This window comes from Zonotrichia albicollis, chromosome Z (assembly GCF_047830755.1).
Source record: "Zonotrichia albicollis isolate bZonAlb1 chromosome Z, bZonAlb1.hap1, whole genome shotgun sequence".
NCBI lineage: Eukaryota > Metazoa > Chordata > Aves > Passeriformes > Passerellidae > Zonotrichia > Zonotrichia albicollis.
The window spans coordinates 45625303-45646602 of record NC_133860.1 but is presented as its reverse complement, the minus strand read 5'-3'; the positions used below and the strand labels follow the sequence as shown (position 1 = coordinate 45646602).

General features: G+C 38.0%; 1 protein-coding gene across 8 annotated transcripts in view; it reads left to right on the top strand.

The window, feature by feature from the left end:
• GLIS3 (GLIS family zinc finger 3) overlaps positions 1-21300 on the top strand; it is a 156095-nt gene that overhangs the window by 14876 nt on the left and 119919 nt on the right. For 7 of the 8 annotated variants that reach the window (XR_012578122.1, XR_012578121.1, XM_074532843.1 and 4 more), the window contains exon 2: positions 19293-19500. The exons of the other annotated variant lie outside the window; for it this stretch is intronic. Coding sequence is in view for 5 of the 7 variants with exons in the window: in XM_074532843.1 (XP_074388944.1) it covers positions 19293-19500 (208 nt within the window). In the remaining 2 variants the exon portion in view is untranslated. The remainder of the gene's footprint in view (positions 1-19292; positions 19501-21300) is intronic. 8 annotated transcript variants of the gene reach the window in all.

The window sequence follows — 21300 nt, the reverse complement described above, 5'->3', positions numbered from 1 at the left end:
ATATATATAGTCCTTGCTGGCCAGCAGTGCAGGGGTTTGGGTGCAGCAAGGCATGGTCCTTCCCAGTCCTTTGCAGAGTCTTTGTGTCTCTTTCCCCTGAGATGTGGCTTTCGGTGCTTCTGCCCCTGCTGGCGCTGTGCTGTACCCGGCAATCCCTCCAGCCCGCTCTCCTCACTGGCCCCGCAGCTCCCAAAGCTGCCCAGTCTGTCTCTTCTCCAGCCGTGACCTTGGGGCTGGCCCTTCCAAAAGGAGCCTGTGGAACGAGGAACATACTGCTCGGGTCAAGCTGTCCCAGCAGCTGTGAGATAGAGGGCCTTGAAAGCATGTTGGGAATGTTTCTTTCCTCGACAAAGAAGAAATATTATCATGTCATTTCCAAAAAAAGGTTTTGAGTTCTCCTTCAGAGAGGGAATTTTTAGGCTGGATAATGTTTTATTAAGATTATAATTTATTCAGCTTACTGAATAAATTTGTGGTTATCATCACCAAGAGTGATGATTTTGTATGAGCACAGGAGATTGTACAGGTTTTTCTCCTGATGGGAAAAAAGATGGAAAAATACAAGTGAAAAGTTGCCTGTCTGCTTTTTAATATGCCCAAATCTCGGGGTTTTGATGAAAGATGTTTTTCTTTGTTTCACTTGAATGTCTCTTTTCATTAATGTTGCTTGAGTGCTTTCAACTAGTGTTATATTCTGCCTTTTGCATAAAAAAAAGTTACCTTTACTTTACAGTTAAGCATTACAGTTTGTCTTATTCTGTCTGTTTCTGGGACTTGAATGAGATTTGGCCAGTGTAAAGGCCTTGGGGTTACCAAGAGTTTTACTGTGAACATTTTGGAAATATCACAAGTACGTGTTTAAAGAAGGAAAAATAAATCTCTATATGCAGTTTAATGATTTTTACTTAGGAAGTTAAAAAGAAAATAGGTACTCCTACAATAAATTGCACTTGAGAAAGCCCAGAATAAATTTATAATTCATGCTTTATTCAAATACCAGTATATTGGTATTGACAATATGACAGGCAGTCAGACTCATTGCTGACATACCACTTTGGCAACTAAATACAGTTCTTAACTGTATAGCATACACTTTAACATGCTTGCTCTGTCCTCCTGAGACATTTTTAATGGCTTATTTCAGAGTTCAGTTGTAGCATATTTGACCTAGATTGAACTTGCATTTGTTGTATACTACTGTTTGAACATTTGTTAATAAATCTGCAGCTGGCTGTCAAGTTCCAGCTCACCAAACTGTAATTGGCCTGTCAATCAGTATTCACAAATAAATGTTGTTTGTAAAAAAACTATTGACCCAGCATTGATGTCAATTAATAAGTGACATATATCTTCTAACACAATCCACTGTTTCTTATGAATGTTTTGATGCTTTTAGCACTAAGAGAGGACTACTTGGATAATTATTTGCATAAACAAGTAGCTATAAATTTAGTTGAATTTCAAATATGAGGAAATGTTTAAAAAACTTTTAGTAATATCAGAGAGAGACTGTTCATCTTGAGACCTCAAGACAGCCTGATGGAAGATGGGTTTGCCATGGTGTACCTTGCCTGGCCAGCCCGCCAGCAGTGGTTTTGTTGATGCTGCTCCGTGACTTTTCTTTGTCCAGAGAGGTGCAGGGCTGGTGTGTTTCACGTGCTTAAACTAAACTGGGATTCTTGCTAGATTTTCTGCACCACCAGGAGTGGCTTTCTAGATTGTCTTCTTGCTTGTCCATACCTTTACCCTCTTGCATCTGCTTTCTCAACTACTTCCCCTCTTTGGTGTGAAATATGGTTACACATCTTAGTTCCTTGTGAAAAGCCATTTATTTTTGAATGTACCATGTGTGTTCATAAGAAAACAGGGAAATTTCTGCAATGAGTCTTTGTCTCTGAAATTACTGGGTTCATGTAATGGGAATATTGTTTCTGTTGCAGTGAATTGTTATTTAACTGCATTTGTTGTGCTGTCAAGAAGAAGGAGTAGAGAAGTTATACTGAATTTTTCTTTTGTTCATTGGATAGCTCATCTTCTTACAGACATGTCAACAGTGAGAGGAAAGCTAGCTTGGACAAAGACTAAATACAGTGAATTGTAATTTTGAGAGGTGGAGAAACTGAAACTTGGGGCTTGCAAAAATTCTCTCTTTCACTTAGTGTATGGGAAAACACCAAACTCCCTAAGTCCAGTGAAGAGTCTAATATGAAAAATAAGTCTGAATAGATATTGATTATAAATTTTGCCTTTGACAGATGTAAATATTATCTGACACAGGAAACAGATACTGAAAACGTTTTGTCTCCTAAATATTGCACTGTATGAGGTTAAGGGTTAGTGGAATTAAAGGATCTGGACCACCTGAGATGAAAACTTCAGCATATACATAGGGCAACCAGGATTGGAATTACAAAGTGTAATTCAAGTGCAAATATAATTACTTACCAACACTACTCTTGAATCAGTCTTAGCTTGTGATTGTATTCAGTTCTTCTGTGGGGTTTGTAAGTCTGTTTTCATAGCTTCAGTCTTGATCTTCAAAAGACTAATTTAGACTTGTGTATTTTCTTGTAATTGTGCACTATCATTTTTAAGGGGAAAAACAATTTTTTAAAAATATTTACTTCAACAGACAAATGCTGAAGCCTTCAAACCTAAACCACAGTGTACAAATCTTCCTCCTAGTAAAAGAAAAAGGATCTTTGTGTATATTCTGTAGAAGACTCTTGCAAACAGGGATCACTACGGTACTAGAAAACTGTACTGAGGAGAAAATATGACTATCCATGGGCCGTGAGAATGGGAAGATAAGCTCCAGTGTTCTCTCAGAGTGTTCTGAAAATACAATCTGGGAGGTTCTTTCTACACAGCTGTGTCCTCTGTTGGCCATCAGAACCAGGAATTTTTTCATTTTTATTATCAGATAATACTGCGTGAGTGCTCCCTGTCTCTATCATTAGTTTCTTTTTTAGTCTAAAGGTTTTTCAAAACTAACCTCTTCCACTGAGAGAGGTGGTAGGCCTGTGCACCTGGAAAAATGACTTCTTTCAGATTGTAACAACTTTTCCTTCTCAAAAGGTGAGATTGAAATGTTGAATGAAAGGTTGCTGGAACTGTTTATTTTTAGCATTTGTAGAGGAGTGATAGAAGTTTTATTAGAAAATGTTGGAGTTCTGTAGACTATAATAGAAAACTATGTTGATATTGTTTCTGTGGAAGTGTTGAATGTGTGCAAGAAAAGTTTATATTGGATTTTAAATGTTTAAACTGATTTATTTAATTTTAATTAAATCCTGTAATATGGAATTCCACATAGAAAAGATTTTGTTGAAATTAATATGATAAAATAATGTTAGAAGGAGGCCAATTGAGTTTTGATTAAAACTGCCAAACACTGAGCATCAGTGTTTTCAGTCATTCATACTTGGTTGTGCAAGGTGCAGTCTGAAGTTCAGATTACTTCATTCAAATTAGTCAGTTGCTGATGCTAATGAAGTACAAGGTTTAGGGTTTTCTTCTTAGAGTCTATTCTCATCCATTTTCCTGGTGAGTATTCTAATTATTTACACTATTTCTGCTTATTATAAATTTACATAATATGTACAGTAAGTGTACATATCCTAATTTTACAAAAATTTGAAATGTGAGATGCAAATGTCCTTTATTCCTGTGTACAAATGAATCATATACTGTAGCTGTCTAACTTGTAACCAGAAAATAATGGCTGCTGGTTACTGCTCTGTGTTTGTGATAATACTCTTACCACCAAAGCAAAAAACCACATAGCTTCCTTTTTTATATTGCAGTAGGACGTGGTGCCATATTTTCCACCATATATTAAAAAAAACCCAGCCTATGAAATGAAATACCTGCATTTCAGTCATGTCTATTACCTTTCGAAAACTACTATTTCTTTCCCTTAACTCTAGTTTTGCTGCCTTCTCACTAGCAATTCCTGCTCGAGGTGCTCTGAGTTGTTGCCAATATTCTGTGAAAATCTATGACTGTTAGGGCAGAAAAATGAACAACTGCAAGTTAAAGAAGTGTCTTAATATCTGCATAATGCTTGTGGTCATACCTCTCCCATACCTGTTACTTGCCTTCTGTATGTGTCTTTTTGCCTGAAATGGACCCTATTTATGAATGTTGATAAACATTTTCAACATGCTACTGAGTCTGATTCAAAATTTTATAACTTGATCCTTTACTTTAAGCCTTTAATTGAATGTGAAATGTGAATTTCTGGCAATGGTGAGTATCAGCTCTAAGTTAGTGCACATCACAGGCATGATAACTCAGAAAAGACTCAGAAAAGGTTAGTAATTGTAATTTCTCCAAACTGATAGTGCATGTCCGAAGCACCTTTGGGCAAGTGGTCCTTTAACAGAGGCAGTAAACTCAGATAAGGTGAAGGGCCTAAAAAGTGTGACTTTTGCTTTTCAGCTCTATGATTGTGTTTTTGTTTCCAGTCTATCTTCCACCATCCTTGTTGTGCTCTAATTATTTCCTCATCATTGCTGCCTTCTAGTTTTAGACTTTCTGAAGCAGTGTTCAAATCTCCTCTCTGTCTCCAATTTCTTTATAGAGTGATGAAGAGCTACTGTGATAGCACTCATGATAAGCAACAATGCTGTAGTGTTAAAAATGCATAGTTTATGCACAACTACAGAAATGCATACATACAGAGCAGGCATGGCTGCAGTGTGCAGTGTCTGCCACTGGAATGACTGCAGTCTTCTTGCACAAGAAAGTGAGGTGTTGATGCAGATTTCATTGCTTCGCCTTTGACTTTTGGTAAAACCGATACTAATTGAAATTGTGTCAGAGCTGAAAGTGTGTGAATGGATACCTGTGGGAGGAAGAGGGAGAACAAAGTGTACATGCCCCATGTTTACTTAACCATAGTATAATTCTGCCAGCTGGACAAAGGGACTATGCTGCTAATTGCCCTGCTACAAGCCAAGTGGAACACCGAGGACCAAATCTGTGTAAATGACATTCAGGTTACTTGAGAAGTTTTGCAAAGCTGTTCTTCCTGAAGGAGAGACCTGGGAAGTATTGTGCCTCAGAGTTCACAGGTTGCACTAGGCAGATGCAGTTCTGATTTACTTTCTTTTCTGTACTCTTACTTCACTATTACTCTTTTACTCTTACTTCACTTCTGCCTTTTTCTAGACCAGTGCTGTAAGGTCGGCCTTGGAGTGTGCGTTGTCCTGTTGCTGTGCCGTGATGGGAGAATAGCTGTTTTAGTCTGGGATTGCTTGTTTTTAAGCCTTCAGAAGTGGTTACACTTTGATCCTGGGATCTTAATTGGTGTAGGTGAATTGGAAGTTTTGCTGGCACTTTTGAAAATCTCACTTCACGCTTACAGAAGTAGAGGTGGGGACTGGTGCGGTGCAGGTGTAGGGAGCAGCTGGAGGGTGGGAGCTGGGCTGAGCAAGGTCCCTGCTGTTGCAGACATCACGATAATATCTAGCTGTATTCTTGCACTGCAGAGGGTAGCTGAAACACCCTTGGTATTCTTATATCGCCAGCTGATAAACATGAACAGAGTGTCCTTGGTGCTGGGGGTGGAGGACAGGCAGGGTCTTCTCAGGACCCTTGCCCGTCCTCCTTGGCTTGGCTGTGAAAAGAAAATGCACACGAGTACATTTACTGACAGCTCTGTGGTTAAAAAATGTTGATGAATGTCAAGTCACTAACACCATTTGAGGCATGCAGGACCTTCTATCACTCATTTTATGTGTAATAAGTAACTCAGCAAAAAACTTCAAAGGAAAAAAAAAACATGTAAAACGATGTATTTTTAGCAAAAGATATGTTTACAAACTATGTTTTAATGTGAGGAAGAGTATGTTTAGAGTGATCTTGGAAGACTTGGAAACTAGAAACCAGGGGCCAAGTTACAGTCCTAACAAAACTGCCCCCAGTAAAGGGACTTCAAAATTTTTATAAAATAGAAAACTTGGGTGTGGCAATTGAGATTTATATCATTTAATTGAAATTTCCAGGTTTATTCTGATTATAGCTGTGAACCAGTCCCATAAATTAAGAATTGACACACCTTTACTTATGTGAGCTAGCCTTTTCCCAAGTATTTACATCATTGCCCATGGTCAGGCTGTTGGGTTGTTTATCCTTTTGGCCAACCACACTGTCCTTTTTCAAACTGATATCACAAAGAACGCAGAATCACAGAATTTTCAGGCTTGGAAGAGCTCTTTTAGGGAGATAATTTAGTCCAACCCCCTGCCAAGGCAGGGTCACTTGGAGCAATTGTCACAGAAGCACATCCAGCTGAGTTTTGAATATCTCCCTAGTGGGAGGCTCTACAACCTCCCTTGGCAGCCTATTCCAGTGCTCTCGTTGAGGTGGAACTTGTATTTTAGTTTATGGCCATTGCTCCTCATCCTGTTGTGTGCACCCCTGGAAAGCGTCTGGCACCATCCTCTTGGCACCTGCCTTTGAGAATTTATATGTATGGATGAGATCCCCTCTCTTCTCCAGAGTGAAGAGACCCAGCTCCTGGACTCTCTCCTCATAAGAGAGATGCTCCAGTCCCCTCATCATCTTTGTGCCCTCTCTGTGGCCTCTGCTGCACCGTCTTCTTGTCTGTCTTGTACTGGCCAGCTCTGATCTCTCGTGTCCTGAGGAGCCCAGAACTGGGCCCAGCACTCCAGATGAGGCCTCACCAGGGCTGAGCAGTGGGACAGGATCGCCTCCCTGTGATAGCACCTGCTGGCCATGCCCTTCCTAGTGCCCCCCAGGATACGGGGGGCTCTCCAGGTGGGCTTTCCAGGCCACAGGGGTGCTGCCAGTTCATGGTCAGCTTGTGACTGTCACTGACATACCCAGGTCCATCTCTGCAGAGCTGCTTCCCAGCAGGTCTGTCCCCAGCCTGTTACTGGTACTTAGGGTTGTTTCTCTCCAGGTGCAGGACCCTGCACTTGCCTTTGTTGAACTTGCCCAATTCTCAGCCTATTAGGGTCCCGTGGAAGGGCGGCACAGCCCCCGGGTCTGTCAGCCATTCCCCTCAGTTTCGCATCATCAGCAAACTTGCTGAAGGTTTATTAAATCCCTTTGTCAAGGATGTTGGTAAACAAGTTGAATAAGTCTGGGATGAGATTGAATAGTATGTTCAGTGAAGCACCCCTCTTTAGGCCATGGATAACCTTTGAAATATTGATAGCTTTTTCCTGCCCCTTAGCTGCAGCCATTTGAAAGACAAGGTGGTAGTCTGCTTAAAAATTTTGTAATGAACATAACAGGTTTAGAGGGGTAGAAAATATGGAGGACATCAAAATATAGTAATGAAAACTTCAGACTTTACAGATATCTGTTTATGAGCTGCTAATTTAAGACCTGTACTGTCTTTTAAAAGTCTTATTCCATAAACAGAAATGCTACACAATCAGGCTGACATAACAAATAGCTCTTGCAGTAATGATGTTATTGTTTCTCACTAGGTATTATAGCTGGGTACAACTAAAAATGTACATGGAACAAAATTATATTGTTTTTAATCACATAAGCATGTTTCAACACCTAATGCATACATATGTAGGAGCAAAAGTACTATAGACTTAGCTTCAGCTGAGCCTTCAGGATTCCTCATTTCTTGAGTTTCTTAGGTTGAAACATCCTTTTAAAAGAATAACAGCTGATTAAAAGAGCAGCAACCTTTATGTGATGAAAACAGAAACTGGCTTTTAATTATTCAGAGTGAATAAAATTATTCAAAGTTCTTGTTGTTTTCTGAAAGATGTAAGACATCCCTGGTTTTACAACAAATTACTTTCTTTCCTGAAAATGTAAGCCTTGTGAAATTCTGCAACTACATTATTTCCATAGAAAGCTGAGTGTTTAATATCTATTCAATGTTTAATTTTCCTTTTTCTCACAATGGGAAAACATTTCTCATTTCAAAATGATAATGCTTTTAGAAGTAAATTTGAATTCTGCAGTGATACCAGAAGTCTGGATATTCCCTGGGAAGTGCTTGTCCTCCTTACCTTGCTGAGCTGGTTCCCCATGTATTTTTACTTTTCTAGAGGAGTCTCCTAACATTTAGTTGGGTTTTTCTACAGGAAGTATACTGCATCTATCTGAATGCAGTTAACTTTCCTTGTAGCTGTCCATACAGTGCTGGAGTTTTTGACCAGACAGTCTTGAAAACAAATCAGCGATAACACACCAGTGTTTTGGTTCTTGGTAAGCAATGTTTGCACAGTGTCAAGGTTTTCTTTCCGTGACCCTACCAAAGAAAAGGCCACTAGGAAGGGGGTGTGCAAGAGGCTGGGAGGGAACACAGCCAAGATACCTGACCCTGGCTGACCAAAGGGTTGTTCTATACTGTGTGATGTGCTCAGTCATGACAGCTGAGAGAAAGGAGAAGGATGTAAGGGCATTAGTGGTGATGGCATTTATCTCACTGAGCAACTCCTACACAGACTGAGGAAGTGGCTGGACACCTGCCTGCTGATGGGAAGTAGTGAATACATTTCTTATTTTGCTTTGCCTCAGCATAAAGTTTTTGCCTTTTTTATTAAACTGTCCTTATCTTTATCCAGGAGCTTTTTCCATCTTTTCTTCTCCTGGGCTATCTGTGCTATTGTGGGTACAGGGGGAGAGACCAGCTGGGTGGGGATCTCTCAGCCAGCAAGTGACATCTGGGCACTGACTGAGAGCTCTTGCCAAACCAGACTACAAATACATACTCTTTCCTCACTCAGCCTGCCCATGCAGACTTGATTCTTGAATGTTGCTTGAGGAAGAGAAGCTAGTTATATGAAGGAAAAAGGACTATAACAACTGTTTTGGTTATTGCCTTTTCTTCAGTTATAAGGACTTCAAGTCTTCTCTGTTGACCTGACTTAGTGTTCTGTAGCCTTTTGGAAGTGAATGAACTTTGCTTTGCATTTTTAGCCTGCAGTATGCATTGTAAGTACTTTTAACAGCAAACATGTTTTTTAACATAGAATTTCATGAACTTTAGAATAGAGTGTGAATTTCAGCATTTTTGGGATAAAATGACAGCTGACTGAATGAGATTTATATCTCATTCACATTAACTTCAGGGAATTGCAGTCCTTGAGTTGTGGGGAATCAAATCCCTGCAGTTTAATGAAAATCACACCAGAATACTAAAAAACCACACAATAAATTGTATGAAGAATACAAGAATACTTGCATATGACAGAAATTTGAAAAATTACATAAGCAGCTCATAAAGCCAAGTTCTGTTTGGAAAAAATTACTTATGTGCTTGTGAATTTAACATCACTGAAGTTCACTAGGATGATGTCCTCAAAAATCACATGATCCATTTTGAATATTTTACTCTTATCCATATAGCACATTCTGTCTCTCAAACTAGTATGAAGATAGGTACCACTCAATTTTTTTTAGAGGTGTGGAGGAGAGATACACAGTTGGGTTGACCAGCTTCCTGAAATGATTTCAGTGTCCATCAGGACATTTGTGTGGGTTTCCACCCTTGAGCAAAGGTACTCAGCTCAGCAGAGCACGCAAACACTTGCCTTTTTTATGCCTTTGTCTGTGAGCACTTCTTTCCGCCCCTCAGATGGCCCTTGCAGACACCATTGCATTGGGATACCACTGTGGTTTCCTGTGTCTTTACCTCAGCCCTTAGTCAGGAGCCAACTTTGGCTGCCAAGCCCTGCCAACACGGCAGCCTCCTCTTTGCAAAGTAATAGCTGTGGTTAAGACGTCATTCTTTGCAAATCAATTTTGGCAAGGATGACAGCTAAGGGCAGGAGCAGGACTGGTGTTTAGGGGCCTAAGCCATTCAATTGGTCTTAATCCTCCCTCTTATTAGCCTGGCTTTGTGGAAGGTAGATGGACTCACTTTAAAAAGATGAAACAAGCTTTCATTTTGGTCTTTTCTTTTTGATCACAACAACAAAAGACCTGGGAAACTCTGATTAATTAGTATGGCTTGGGCTGATGAAAAGAATAAGGAATAAAGAATAAAATTGAAAGAAAAATGTCTAAAGCTTTGAGAGGAGTGGAAGCATGTAGTGCCAATACAGATTTTAAATACTGCTTGTATAATTTTCTCAGGCTTTGCCTCTCATTGACATGAAGAACTAAGGTGGCAAGACAAGTAGTGGGTTTTGTTTGGACCATGGTGGTGCTGATAGTGGCCTCCTCTAAAAGTCAGTTTGAATGATAAGAACCCCTGTCATTCTATGATTGCAAAGCACCTTACTGGCTGTATGTTTCAAAGAATGAGATTGCATGTGAAGATAGTAGGAGAAATTTTCAGAGAAGTTGTGGTAATCATGCAAGTGGATTTGCAGGGACTAGTTTTACAGTCTAGCAAATGTACTTCCAAATAGCTCAGACATATTCCTATATCTTGAATTGAGAAAATTCATACTATGCATAAGTAAATGAACCTTTCTGGTAGGACAGATGCTCTCTTAACCACAGGAGTTTGGTTTATGAATTGCATTTGGATTTTGATTTCTACATACTTACAACTATTAGTTTCATTGGTCTTTATACTTCCTTAAGGACATGATTTTCTGACTTTATGAATTGAGGACATTTGGCAAGGTAGTTACAATTACTGAATCCAGGGTGTGTTTGAGCTCATTACTGTGAAGGTGGAACAGCAAAAGATCAGTGTGAGAACTTTTTTAATGATGAAAATAAGATGTGTCAAAATAATTTTCTTTTTCTTGATGAAGTACTTTTCTTTCAGCAAAAGTATTTTTGTTTCCATTGTGTGTAGGGAAAGAAATTTGCATAATGGTTGGAGATACTGCTACTGTAGCAATTTAGTCTTTGCTGGTGTCTGATAGACGTGCTTGAAATATATATATTTGTTAAGAAGATTATCACTTGAAAATACAATTGTATTTTTACTGAGAAGTTTTTCTGAGGTGATAAAATATATTGATATTTAATGAAGCATGAAAGACTTAAATGAACCATGAAAGCAATAGTTAAACTAATTAACTGAGTATAAAGCCTCTTAGAATATGTACATTATGTGGGCTGTATGCTTGTTATTTCTGCCTGGTAAAACTGACAACTAGGGTAATATTCTTACCTTTTAGGAGAAACAGCCTTAAACAGTATCTTGTTTTTAGTGTGAGGAAAGAAAAAAAATGCGCTGCTCAGAATCTCATGGACAATGTTGTTTGAAAAATAGTAGTGTCCTTGAACTGTTGACTTTATCTGGGAAACAAAAACGTACTGAATGTGACTGCAAGCTACTTAGATTCCTGATTCCATACTGCAGTTTCTGAGGTTCTTTCCATGTTAGCATTTGTCACCTGTTTTAAATGGGTATCACTATTAAACAGGTTGGCTTTTTTCCCCCCCCTTTTTTTCTTTTTCTTTTTCTGCTTCTTGTACATTTTGGTGTCTTAGAGGGGGAAAGATGTTTTTCTGAGAAAGAGCAGTCAATTGCCTTGCATTATCTGTAGAGATTTAGAAAGGGAGCCTCACGTGGTATTGGAGTTTAACATTAAACAACACCTTTATTGCATGTTTTTTTGCTGAATTCATGCTATTACTGGAACATGACGTGCAGCACAGTCTGGCACTGAGGTATTAGGTGGCAGAGACTGAGGGCTGGCCCATGCTGGGGGTAGAAAGCAATCTTCTTTTGCTCTTCTCTCCTCTGCTCAGGACTCGTGCACAGCAGGCAGCAGGCTTTGCTCGGAGGATGTTGTCACAGAGCACTGGAGCTAAGGCAGCCTTCATCTACTGAGAATCTGTCCCCTTGCCCTTGGTGCTCTGCTGCATCCCCTTTTATAAGTGAGTAGAGGAGGCAGAAGTTCTTCCCTTTGCCTGGGGCCTGGAGGAAGCAGAGGGTCTTCTTCCCATCACTGCCATGCAGGCAGGCTGACAGGAGACACATGGATAAAGTGGGCAACAAGGAAGATAGATAACAGTCCAGTGAACACAGCAAGAAGTCAGAAATTATGTCTGAGCAGAGGGTACCTTGCTGTGGTTATTTACTTTGATACGTGGAATAGGTCTTTAGAGTAATGGATCCACATGTGCCCAGAGTTGCAGATAGCAAAGCTCCTATGTGGTATTTTCAAACACACACAACAGAAGCTATCTGAGCATGTTTTAATTAAAATTGAGAGGAAAGAAAATCAAAAATTAATGGAAAATATTCCAAGAATGTATTTCTAACATGAAGAAAAGCACAGATGTGAAGTTGAGGTTGAACAGTGCTAGAAGTTGTTGTGGCAGATGAAGTGTTACCTAGTACAGAGACTTAATTTTTCTAGAATGTTTTCTTGTTGCCCCTCCATAGTTGGCTGCATTGCAATCAGATGGTATCAACAAAAAAGTATTCTAACAAAATTGCTTGAATTAATTAATTTATTTTGCAGATGACTGCTGTACTGTTAAAATGCTGGGCAAAGTGATTGATTTCACTTGTGTCCTATAATTCACAATATATGAAGAAGTTTTAAAGATATTTTTTTAATAAGTAATGCCACATGTAAGTGAAATTGTACTCTCACACACATACTGATATATGCTCCGTGTTTATTTAAGCCAGATTCAGGCAGTAATTGCCCAGTGGCACTGCAGCTGGAAGGTATTATCTCTTATTATCTCTAATTCCAATACAGTTATCTTCTGTTCATTCAAATACTTGTAAATTTCGATTTTGATTATAATAATACTTTTCTCATTGTCTGTATTGTAGTGGTATTCTAAGAAGCTGGCCAATTCTGAAGCTTAAAACAGGAAACTTGTTGGGTTTTTTCTCCTGTTAGTGTTCACCATATATACGTATATTGTGCTTTTAGTAGAGTCTCTCTTGATTTGTATCAGCTATTGGATTATGAGGCTTGCACAATGTATTAATATTTCAGAAGTACAAACTAATTGTCAGGCTAAGTTTTGTAAATAGAAACTGGTTACTAATACTATGGAAAAGTAGTAGCACAAACCACAGGTGTACAGCTCTAAGTTTTCTGCCATAGAAAAGCACATACCATATTAGCCTAATAAGGAGAAAAGCAGAAGTCATCTAATGTTGCTGATAACAAATAGGGAGTTACCCATTCCAGCTAAAACATTTATATTTTAGTTCAGTTAAACATTAACTTGTATGTGCACTAGTTAACTGATAACGTTTTATGCTTTATGCAAAATAAAAAATAACAAAGTAGCTTTCTAAATAACTTTTTTCTAAGTGATAGGTCTTCCTGATATAGATAAAATGGATTCAAAATTAGTATGAGATATTACAGATGCCTGTAGATCCAATTGAAAATCTTTGTTTTACTGTATTTGTACTTTCCTGAAAGTTTCCTGAACCTGACTGTTTCATAATATATTCTTAGTTTAGTCATTACAAGACCACTGTTTTCATTTGTTTAAATTTAGTGGTTAAAATGTTCCATAGAAGTAGGTGATATCATTGCTGTCTGCTCTAAACCAGCTAAGTTAATCACCTGTGAGGTATTGTTTTCACTGGTTGGTTCTGGATAATTTTTTACCTTGGTTCCAGTTGAAGGGAGACATTGTTTTTCATTGTGCTTTATCAGTCTCTTTTGTCTCAGTAGAGTTGCTGAAAGTATGTACATGCTTGATTACTTCATACAAAGATTGCAAATAACATTGGAAATTAGTGCAAGTTAATTTACCAAGTGCACCCTGATAGTGAAGAAGCTGCCTTTACAAGATTCACAGCATGAAGAATCTTTAAAGTGCATACACAGTACTGTCTCTTAATACCATGCCATCTTATAATTCTGTTTAGTGTATTTTCTTGAGATTATTTTTATTGATTGTAAAGATTAGGTCTCTGTAAACAGTGAAGAACATGGGTTATCCCGTACTAGTCAGATTAATGGTGTGTCTATCTTGGTGTTCAGAGTGGACTCTGCCAGAGGATTTGGAGAAAATCTGTTACTAAATGTCATTGTTGAATGTGTTAAGGAAACCATAAGCTATGATCATAACCATAATGTTAAAAACAGTGAGCTTTTGGGACCTTAATTCAGGATTTTATCTCTAACTACAAATCCTTGGGTATTTTTTAATTTTGTTTTGTTTTTAAAGACAATAAATGCTAAGAATCACTGTTTCACTAGCATGTAGTGACTGTCTGGTGTATTGTAGTTGAGAAACTACAATATTTTGTAAGACTTGGAATGCAAATGATAATTCAGCAACTTTTTGAGTCATAGATTAATAATTTACTTGTGCTCTGAAAAACTCCATCTTGCACGCTATAAAAAAAAAGCTCATACCTAATAAACTTGTGACTGAGCTTTTGTCTAGTTCACCTAGAAACTTCAAGGTCTTCCTATAAGATCTGGACTCAGAGTATGATGCCAGTTTGATGGAGCCCAGATTTCCAAATCAGCAAAGATTTTATTTGATCGTATGGTCAGTGAGGCAAATGACAATATTCCCCCTAGCCTGCCTTTTTAAACTATATTTGCTCCCGTTTGAAGCTTCAGTTTAGCACACTTAAAGAAGGTTCACAGGGGTCTGATATCCATTGCCCTGCAGCTGGTGTCTCTGTCTACACAGTTGTTCTGCAGTAGAGTTTCCTGGGTGGCTGTGGAAACAATAGAGAAGTGGCCGTTTGGTTTAAGGGCAAAGGGACAAATGCTAGCTCTCTAGCAGTCACTAATAATATAACTGAAATTGCTGCAGGGAAGCCTGAAAACTTTGGCAGGCTCAAGGTGAGAGGGAATAAGATATTGCCATTGGGAAGCAAGTCTTCTATGCAAACATTTGAGGTTTTTGATTTACCAGCCACTGTGAAGCCCCCCCTGCTCCCCCCCTCCAAATAGGGTGTCAATGACCGTGCAGATATGGTGACAGACGGTAAAGGCGTATGTAGTAACTGAGGGCTGCAATCCAGAGGATTAAATGTGTTCTGAAAAAAGGCCAAACGTGTTTTCAAACAGCCGTGGTGAGTTTAATCTATGTGAAGAATACATTCACACAATCTGCCTTATTCCTATAGTCTCTGCCCTCTTCCGTATTTATGGTCTTACAACGTGCTTTTTTTGCTTGTACCCTTTTCTCCCCATTTTGGTGAATAGACAGTCCACAGAAACAAGGCTGGAAGCCCAATACAACGGAAACATTAAAACCAACCACTTCCAAAGCTCTCAACGCATACATTTTCTGTGTATGTATACACAGAAAATCCCTTAGGGAAATTCACTTTTGTTCTCTTGTTATAATTCTTTTATTTCTAGCTGTTGCTCTAACAGTAATGAGAGAGGTTTTCAGATGAAAGCTACTTTAGTAGCTTTATTTCATAATGATTAGTTCAGTAACTATAGAATTTATTAATCAAAGAGATGTTTGAATTTGATCTGGTGTTATGTATTTGATATGTATGTAGTGTGTTTCAGAACACCTGACAATTAAAACTAGTTTTGCTTTTATATGTTTTTGTTGACCATGATTTATATATGGAAAGCATAGTTTACAATTTCAAAGGTTTGGTGAAGTAGTTTTTTTTATTTTAAACTGAGATACTTGGACGAATGAACAAATGACTACTCTTTACATAAAGAAATAGGCAAAGAAATTAGTTGATTTCGGTCAATATCTGATAAAAGAAAAGGTTTTTAAGTGAAACTGATTTCATATTGGATTATTTCTCCAAAAAGTAAGGGAATTACATAAATTAAGAAAGTCTCATCTAAAATTCTGTATCTAAAGTAGTTGTATTTTTCTGCATTCTTTGAATGTTCTTCAGAAAATTGCAGTGAAATAATTTTGCATTTCAAGGTTGAGTGAAGCTTAGCTGTTAACCAACTATAGAGAATAAACAGGGAAAATAGGCAGCTTAATGAATGTGGAAGTAAATGGATTAAAATATTTCCATAATTTTTTTACTGTTTCTACTTGTTAACTATAACTATAACTACTGGTATATGTTGATAAGGATCAGTTTTGATTTATGTGTTATTATGTTTATTTAGAATAAAGCACCTGCTCTTGTTAACTGTAACTCTTACAGTGAGCTACTGCAGGACTGATTCCACCTCCTTAGTTCCTGTTGGCTTTATTGGACTGTCTCCTGATCTATGTCCTAGTATAAAGGAAAAGAAACTACCTCTTTTGCTTATTTAAAATATTGGCTGACATAGTTTTCTTAGAATCTACAGTCATTTAAACCTACTGGTATTCTCCTGAGAGTTTCCTGTTTATCTCAGCTGATGTGGATTCAAGGCATTGAGGAATTTCTAGTTGTCCTTACACTATCCTGACATTTCCAGGCTTCGGGACAATGATACAGGAAACGTGGACTGAGGGCTCCTCTGGCACTCTGGGTACGTGATGCCGTATGCTGATGCTGGAGGTAGTATTCTGACATTTATCCAGAGCTTCTGAACACATGTTCTGACAGCTTGCCTTTCAGCAGCAGGCTCATGACAGGCCAGGTCCTTATTGGAACTAGCCTGTTTAACTTTATCCTACATTAGATGTGGTCTGTACTTTTGTAGTGGACTTGAAGTTGGCATAAGCTTCCAATCTTGTGCTCAGACTTAGTTCAACATAATGCTGCCTGATTCAGATCAAATTGATATTGCTTAGTGACCTGCGGGGCATGGACAAGCTGTTAATGATAGTCTTTTGACACATTTTTGCCTACATGAAGCAACTGATGAAATGTTATGACTTTGCTTTTCACAGAAGCAACCTTTTACTTTGCAGTCTCTTTCAGTGGTGGGAACTTATGATTTATTCTTCCATTATAATCTTCCCTGCCTTTTTTCAGTGGAAGAATTGTAAATTTTTGTCATAACAGCAAATGCTTGTCAGTGGTAAAAAGAAGAAAATCTTTTGCTTCTGTTTTTGAATAAGAGAAAAGTCCAAACAAATGTTCCTGAGGACTAGAGTCTTGCATAACTTTTGTTTGTCATTCCAGTAATAAAATTTCCCCAAAGTACTTAATTTCTTATGTTTTCCTTTCAATGGCTAGAAACCAGGCCATTTTTTCTCATCATCCTTACCATAACACAGCAAATTTTCTTGCTTGCTGTTGGCATCCCTGAGGTACTGTTTATACACAGATAATAATAGCAGACCCTGTAATTGAAAGGGAAACCAGGATGCATTAAGGGTGCAACTTTCTGTATTTTACAGCACTGGTTTGGCACTACTCCCTTTTCTGGTTTTTCTCCTGGGATTTGCTTTTTTTTCCAACATGTAAGCTTCAAGCAACTCAGATTTAGTAATGAGTGAATAGTAATTTCACTGTATCATTGCAGATTGTTATTTGAGATGACATATGGCCTTTCCCTAATGGAAATCTGACAAATAGACAGTCCTTGATTTGCTGATATGATAAAGCAGATATTATTATTGTTACTACTGAAATTTGTTTAAAGTGACCTTTAAGTAAAGGGTGTTAATAGCATCATCCAGGAAAGGATCAGTATATATTTGGTACATTTTCTCAATGCTAAATAGTAGGTTGATGTATTGTTAAGTGTTCCATACATGCATACACACACACACACACACACACACACACACACACACTCTCTCACACATACATATATATATATGCATGTATATATGTATGTATATACACTCTCCAAGCATTACAACTGTATTTCATTGTCAAACCCAGCTGGGTTTCCTCCATTGTTATAGCACACTTTTATATAATTTGGTGCAGAATATCTTTGATTCTACATACTAAAGGCACTTTTCTAACACATACATATAGGCATATTATGTTGTATTATGTATTTTTTATAGTGTGAATGGAGCTTGTAAATTTATTTCACCCCATACAGGTTTTTGCTAAGAGGAGTAGAATTCATGTTATTATCAGAGTTAATTTACATTTTTTGCCTAATGTTTGCTACTGGTTCCAGTTTAACTCTCTGTAACATTATAAAATCAACTGCTGAGAAGTACATTGATTCAGCTTTATTGAATTCAAAATATGTACTTTCTTGCGTCACAGGAAAGAAATTGAAATACCTTCTCTTTTTCTTTTAATTTAATTGAACATCTGTAGTGGGAACAGACTGTAATCCTACAAGAGCTTGGATGCTTTGTTGTCGTGTCCACAGTGGGGCTGAGTGCAGAATCAGGAATTCTCTTTACATGTTTGTCCTTGAAACTATTTGATCTGGAGGGAATTGAAGGATTTGGATTTTCTTCCTTTGACTGGGGCAGCATTCATGTCTGTATGTACATCTCTCTGCAGTCCGCAACCCATCTGAAGAACCTGGAGAAAAAGTTGTGTGAGTTGTATGCCCACTTCAAAAGTAGATTTAATTTAGGAAAATTATTTACATAGAAATACTTTTCACTGTTTGTCCTGATGTTGCTATCCTGCTTTGTGGAGTATTCTAAACAGAGAAGCAGCTAGAAATGTGAATTATCTAATTATTAATTTTCAGTTGTGATGAGAATTTGCTAGATATCCCAAAACTTCCATATTATGACATGCATTTTAACTTTCTGATCTCAATCTGTTTTAATGGAGACAATTTTGTAAACTACCATCTGTGATCTAAATCACTACAGAAAGTATGCTGGGCATGTTGAAGGTATGTCCTGGTGGCCAGCTACCTTTTGTGCTACTGTGTAATAGCTATCAGTTTGAGTCATGGCAGCAGTGATTAAAAGCAGACTGTGGCCTGTAAAGAAAGTCCAGAATGCTTCTCAGTTTGATTCAGCTCTGATTCCTCCACCTAGACCTCTGAGGAATTCTGGTTCCAGCTTGAGGAATGCTGGTTTCCAGCTGTAACTCTCTCCTGCGAGTGAAACTACTCAACACTGCAGTCCGCATGCGTATCGGAGTCTTCTTGCTTTATGCATGGGTAGTGGTAGGATTGATGGAAGGGCTTGCAATGCATTGCAGCTGCAGGGTTTGGTAGAACTCACGGCACGGTGCTGTTCTGGCAACCTCCTTGGGTTCTCCCTTCCTGTCTTCTTCATAGAGAGCTTTCCTTCAGCTGAGGGCTTTTTACCTGGTGCTTTTTCTGATGTTTTTCCGTCATGCCTGGTCTTTAGTTTATGTACTTCAGCACATGTTTTACACGTGCATAATCTATTAATCCCCCTGTAGAATATTGCTATTTGTGTTTTGAGAAGTTTGCAAAATTCTTGTGTGGGTCCCTAGTTTTGTCCTCATCTGGAGATTCCCATTACTTTCTGGAGTTTGCAAAGTGATGTGATAAAAACCAGGGAGTTAGATGACAGAGTCATGGGATGCTACAATGCGAGTTCTGTGCCTCATTGTGGGTTCATGAGAGATAAATACTAACCTGCTTTGTTTATTTTAGGAGGTTTTGGTTATGGACACAAGGGCAAGTTCATTGGAAAAGGCAGTGGCAACAATGCCATAGTCACCAGCAGTCCCATGACAGTTCAACAGCTGGGACCTCTTTCACCTTCAGCGAATCAGCTTTCAACAGCATGCAGCCAGATCAGCCCTAGCTTACACAGGTCTATGGATGCTTCCAGCATGAGTGCTTCTCCATCAGCTACAAGGTCCTCAATTACCTTTTTATATTTAGTACTTTAAAAGGAGGGGATTTTAATTTTTCCTTAATTACAGTGCAACATTTCTGGTTATTAAAATCAGAAAATTCTCTGTTATGCCATGGGGAGTTGAATTCCATGCAATTTAATTCAGATCAGCTATAATCATGCTTCATGTTTGGATCATTCAAATAATGGGTGAAATTTGGCCACACAAAATCTGTGTATGATAGGACTTTTGTATTAAATAAAAGCTGTTTTATAGTCGCAAGCTAGATTTTTGTGCTTGGTATAGGAAGTGTTATGGAGGATGAAAGCAGAAATAGTCCACGTGTTACATAGTGCTAAGTGTGCCATGTTGGTGTCTTTCAAATAACATCAAGGACAGACAAAAAAATCATAAATGCTCAGCACATGTTCCTCTCTCCTCATCAAATGCATTTGCTTTCAAATGGCTTGTTTACCATCTGATAATTAATCAGATCAAGTGTCCTTGAAAATTTGTTTTCCTAGTTCTGTTATGTAGGTAAAGAAAACAATGACCACTTCCTGTAAATGTTACCTTTTTATATCACTACCCCACAGATAAACATTTATTAATTAATTTAAAATGCTTAAATAAGTTTCGAGATTATGACTTTGAGTTTTGTCAGCAAATATGAATTAGGGGAAAACAGGTTTTTGAGAGCTACCCTATAAGTACATTCGGCACATATCTGGATGTTAAAAATGCAGTGAGAAAATATTCTAGTGTATTATTTTGGAATCTACATTCCCCATTGCCTATTGAGTTTTGAAATTGCCTATTGAAATGTAGTTTTTATTTACAAAAGACCATAAGAGTCTTTATTCTCACAGCAGTTTACATTTACTGTGTTGCTTTATTACAAGCCAAGGGACTTCCCTGAAATAATTAAAATTGGTACTTTGCAAATAGAATAAAACCTCGCTTTACTCTTAAGATAATTTTTAACATTTCTGTCACTTTAGTTGTGCAGACTGAGCCCCCTGGGAAAATATACAAAATTAATTATGCTTCCTATGTAGACATGTCAGCAAAAACCATTCAATGCTAAGACGATGACACATGACAAATCCAAATAGATGCTTTTCAGATCAAATAAAACTGACACTAGAAAATTATAATTACATACATACAATTGTTATGTACTTAAGTTTTAGGTGTGCCTATGCGGCTCCAAATACTCAATGTGTGGTCGGATGTATCATGTCAGTACTGAGTTACACAGTTTTGATTTCATTTCAAAGAAACATTTACTAAGGGCAAACTCAAGTTGAAACTCTGGAAGAATCAAGGCTGTGATGTCCCTAGAGTACCTTTTAATGCTTTATCAATGAAGGTGTTTTAAAATAAGTTTATCATACAAAGAATGTCAATTTCAGCAATTTTTACCTCAATTTGTTTGATAGGGCAAAGCAAGTTTAAAGTCAGATTCTAACTCACATTCTCAAAACAGTGTGGGGTTTTTTTCTTTGTGTTTTTTGGGGAGGTTGATTATTTGTTGTTCAGTTTTGAGCTTTTTTGGGTTTTTCTGATTAAATTTCTTAAACTATGAACTGCTTTTGCCTTAGTGAAATTGACTGGTTCTTCCTAGGCAGAGTGCTTTCTCTGGATTTTATCTCTCAGGCACTGTGAACTGTGTTCTGGCAGCTCAACCCAAACCAGATTATTAGTTGAATTTACCAAAGCAGAAGTGAATTTTCTTGATTTTTACTGATGGAAGAAAGAAATCAGTTGGCAAAATAAGAGTTTTGCTACACACAGTGTCAGATTCTGGTGTACAGACC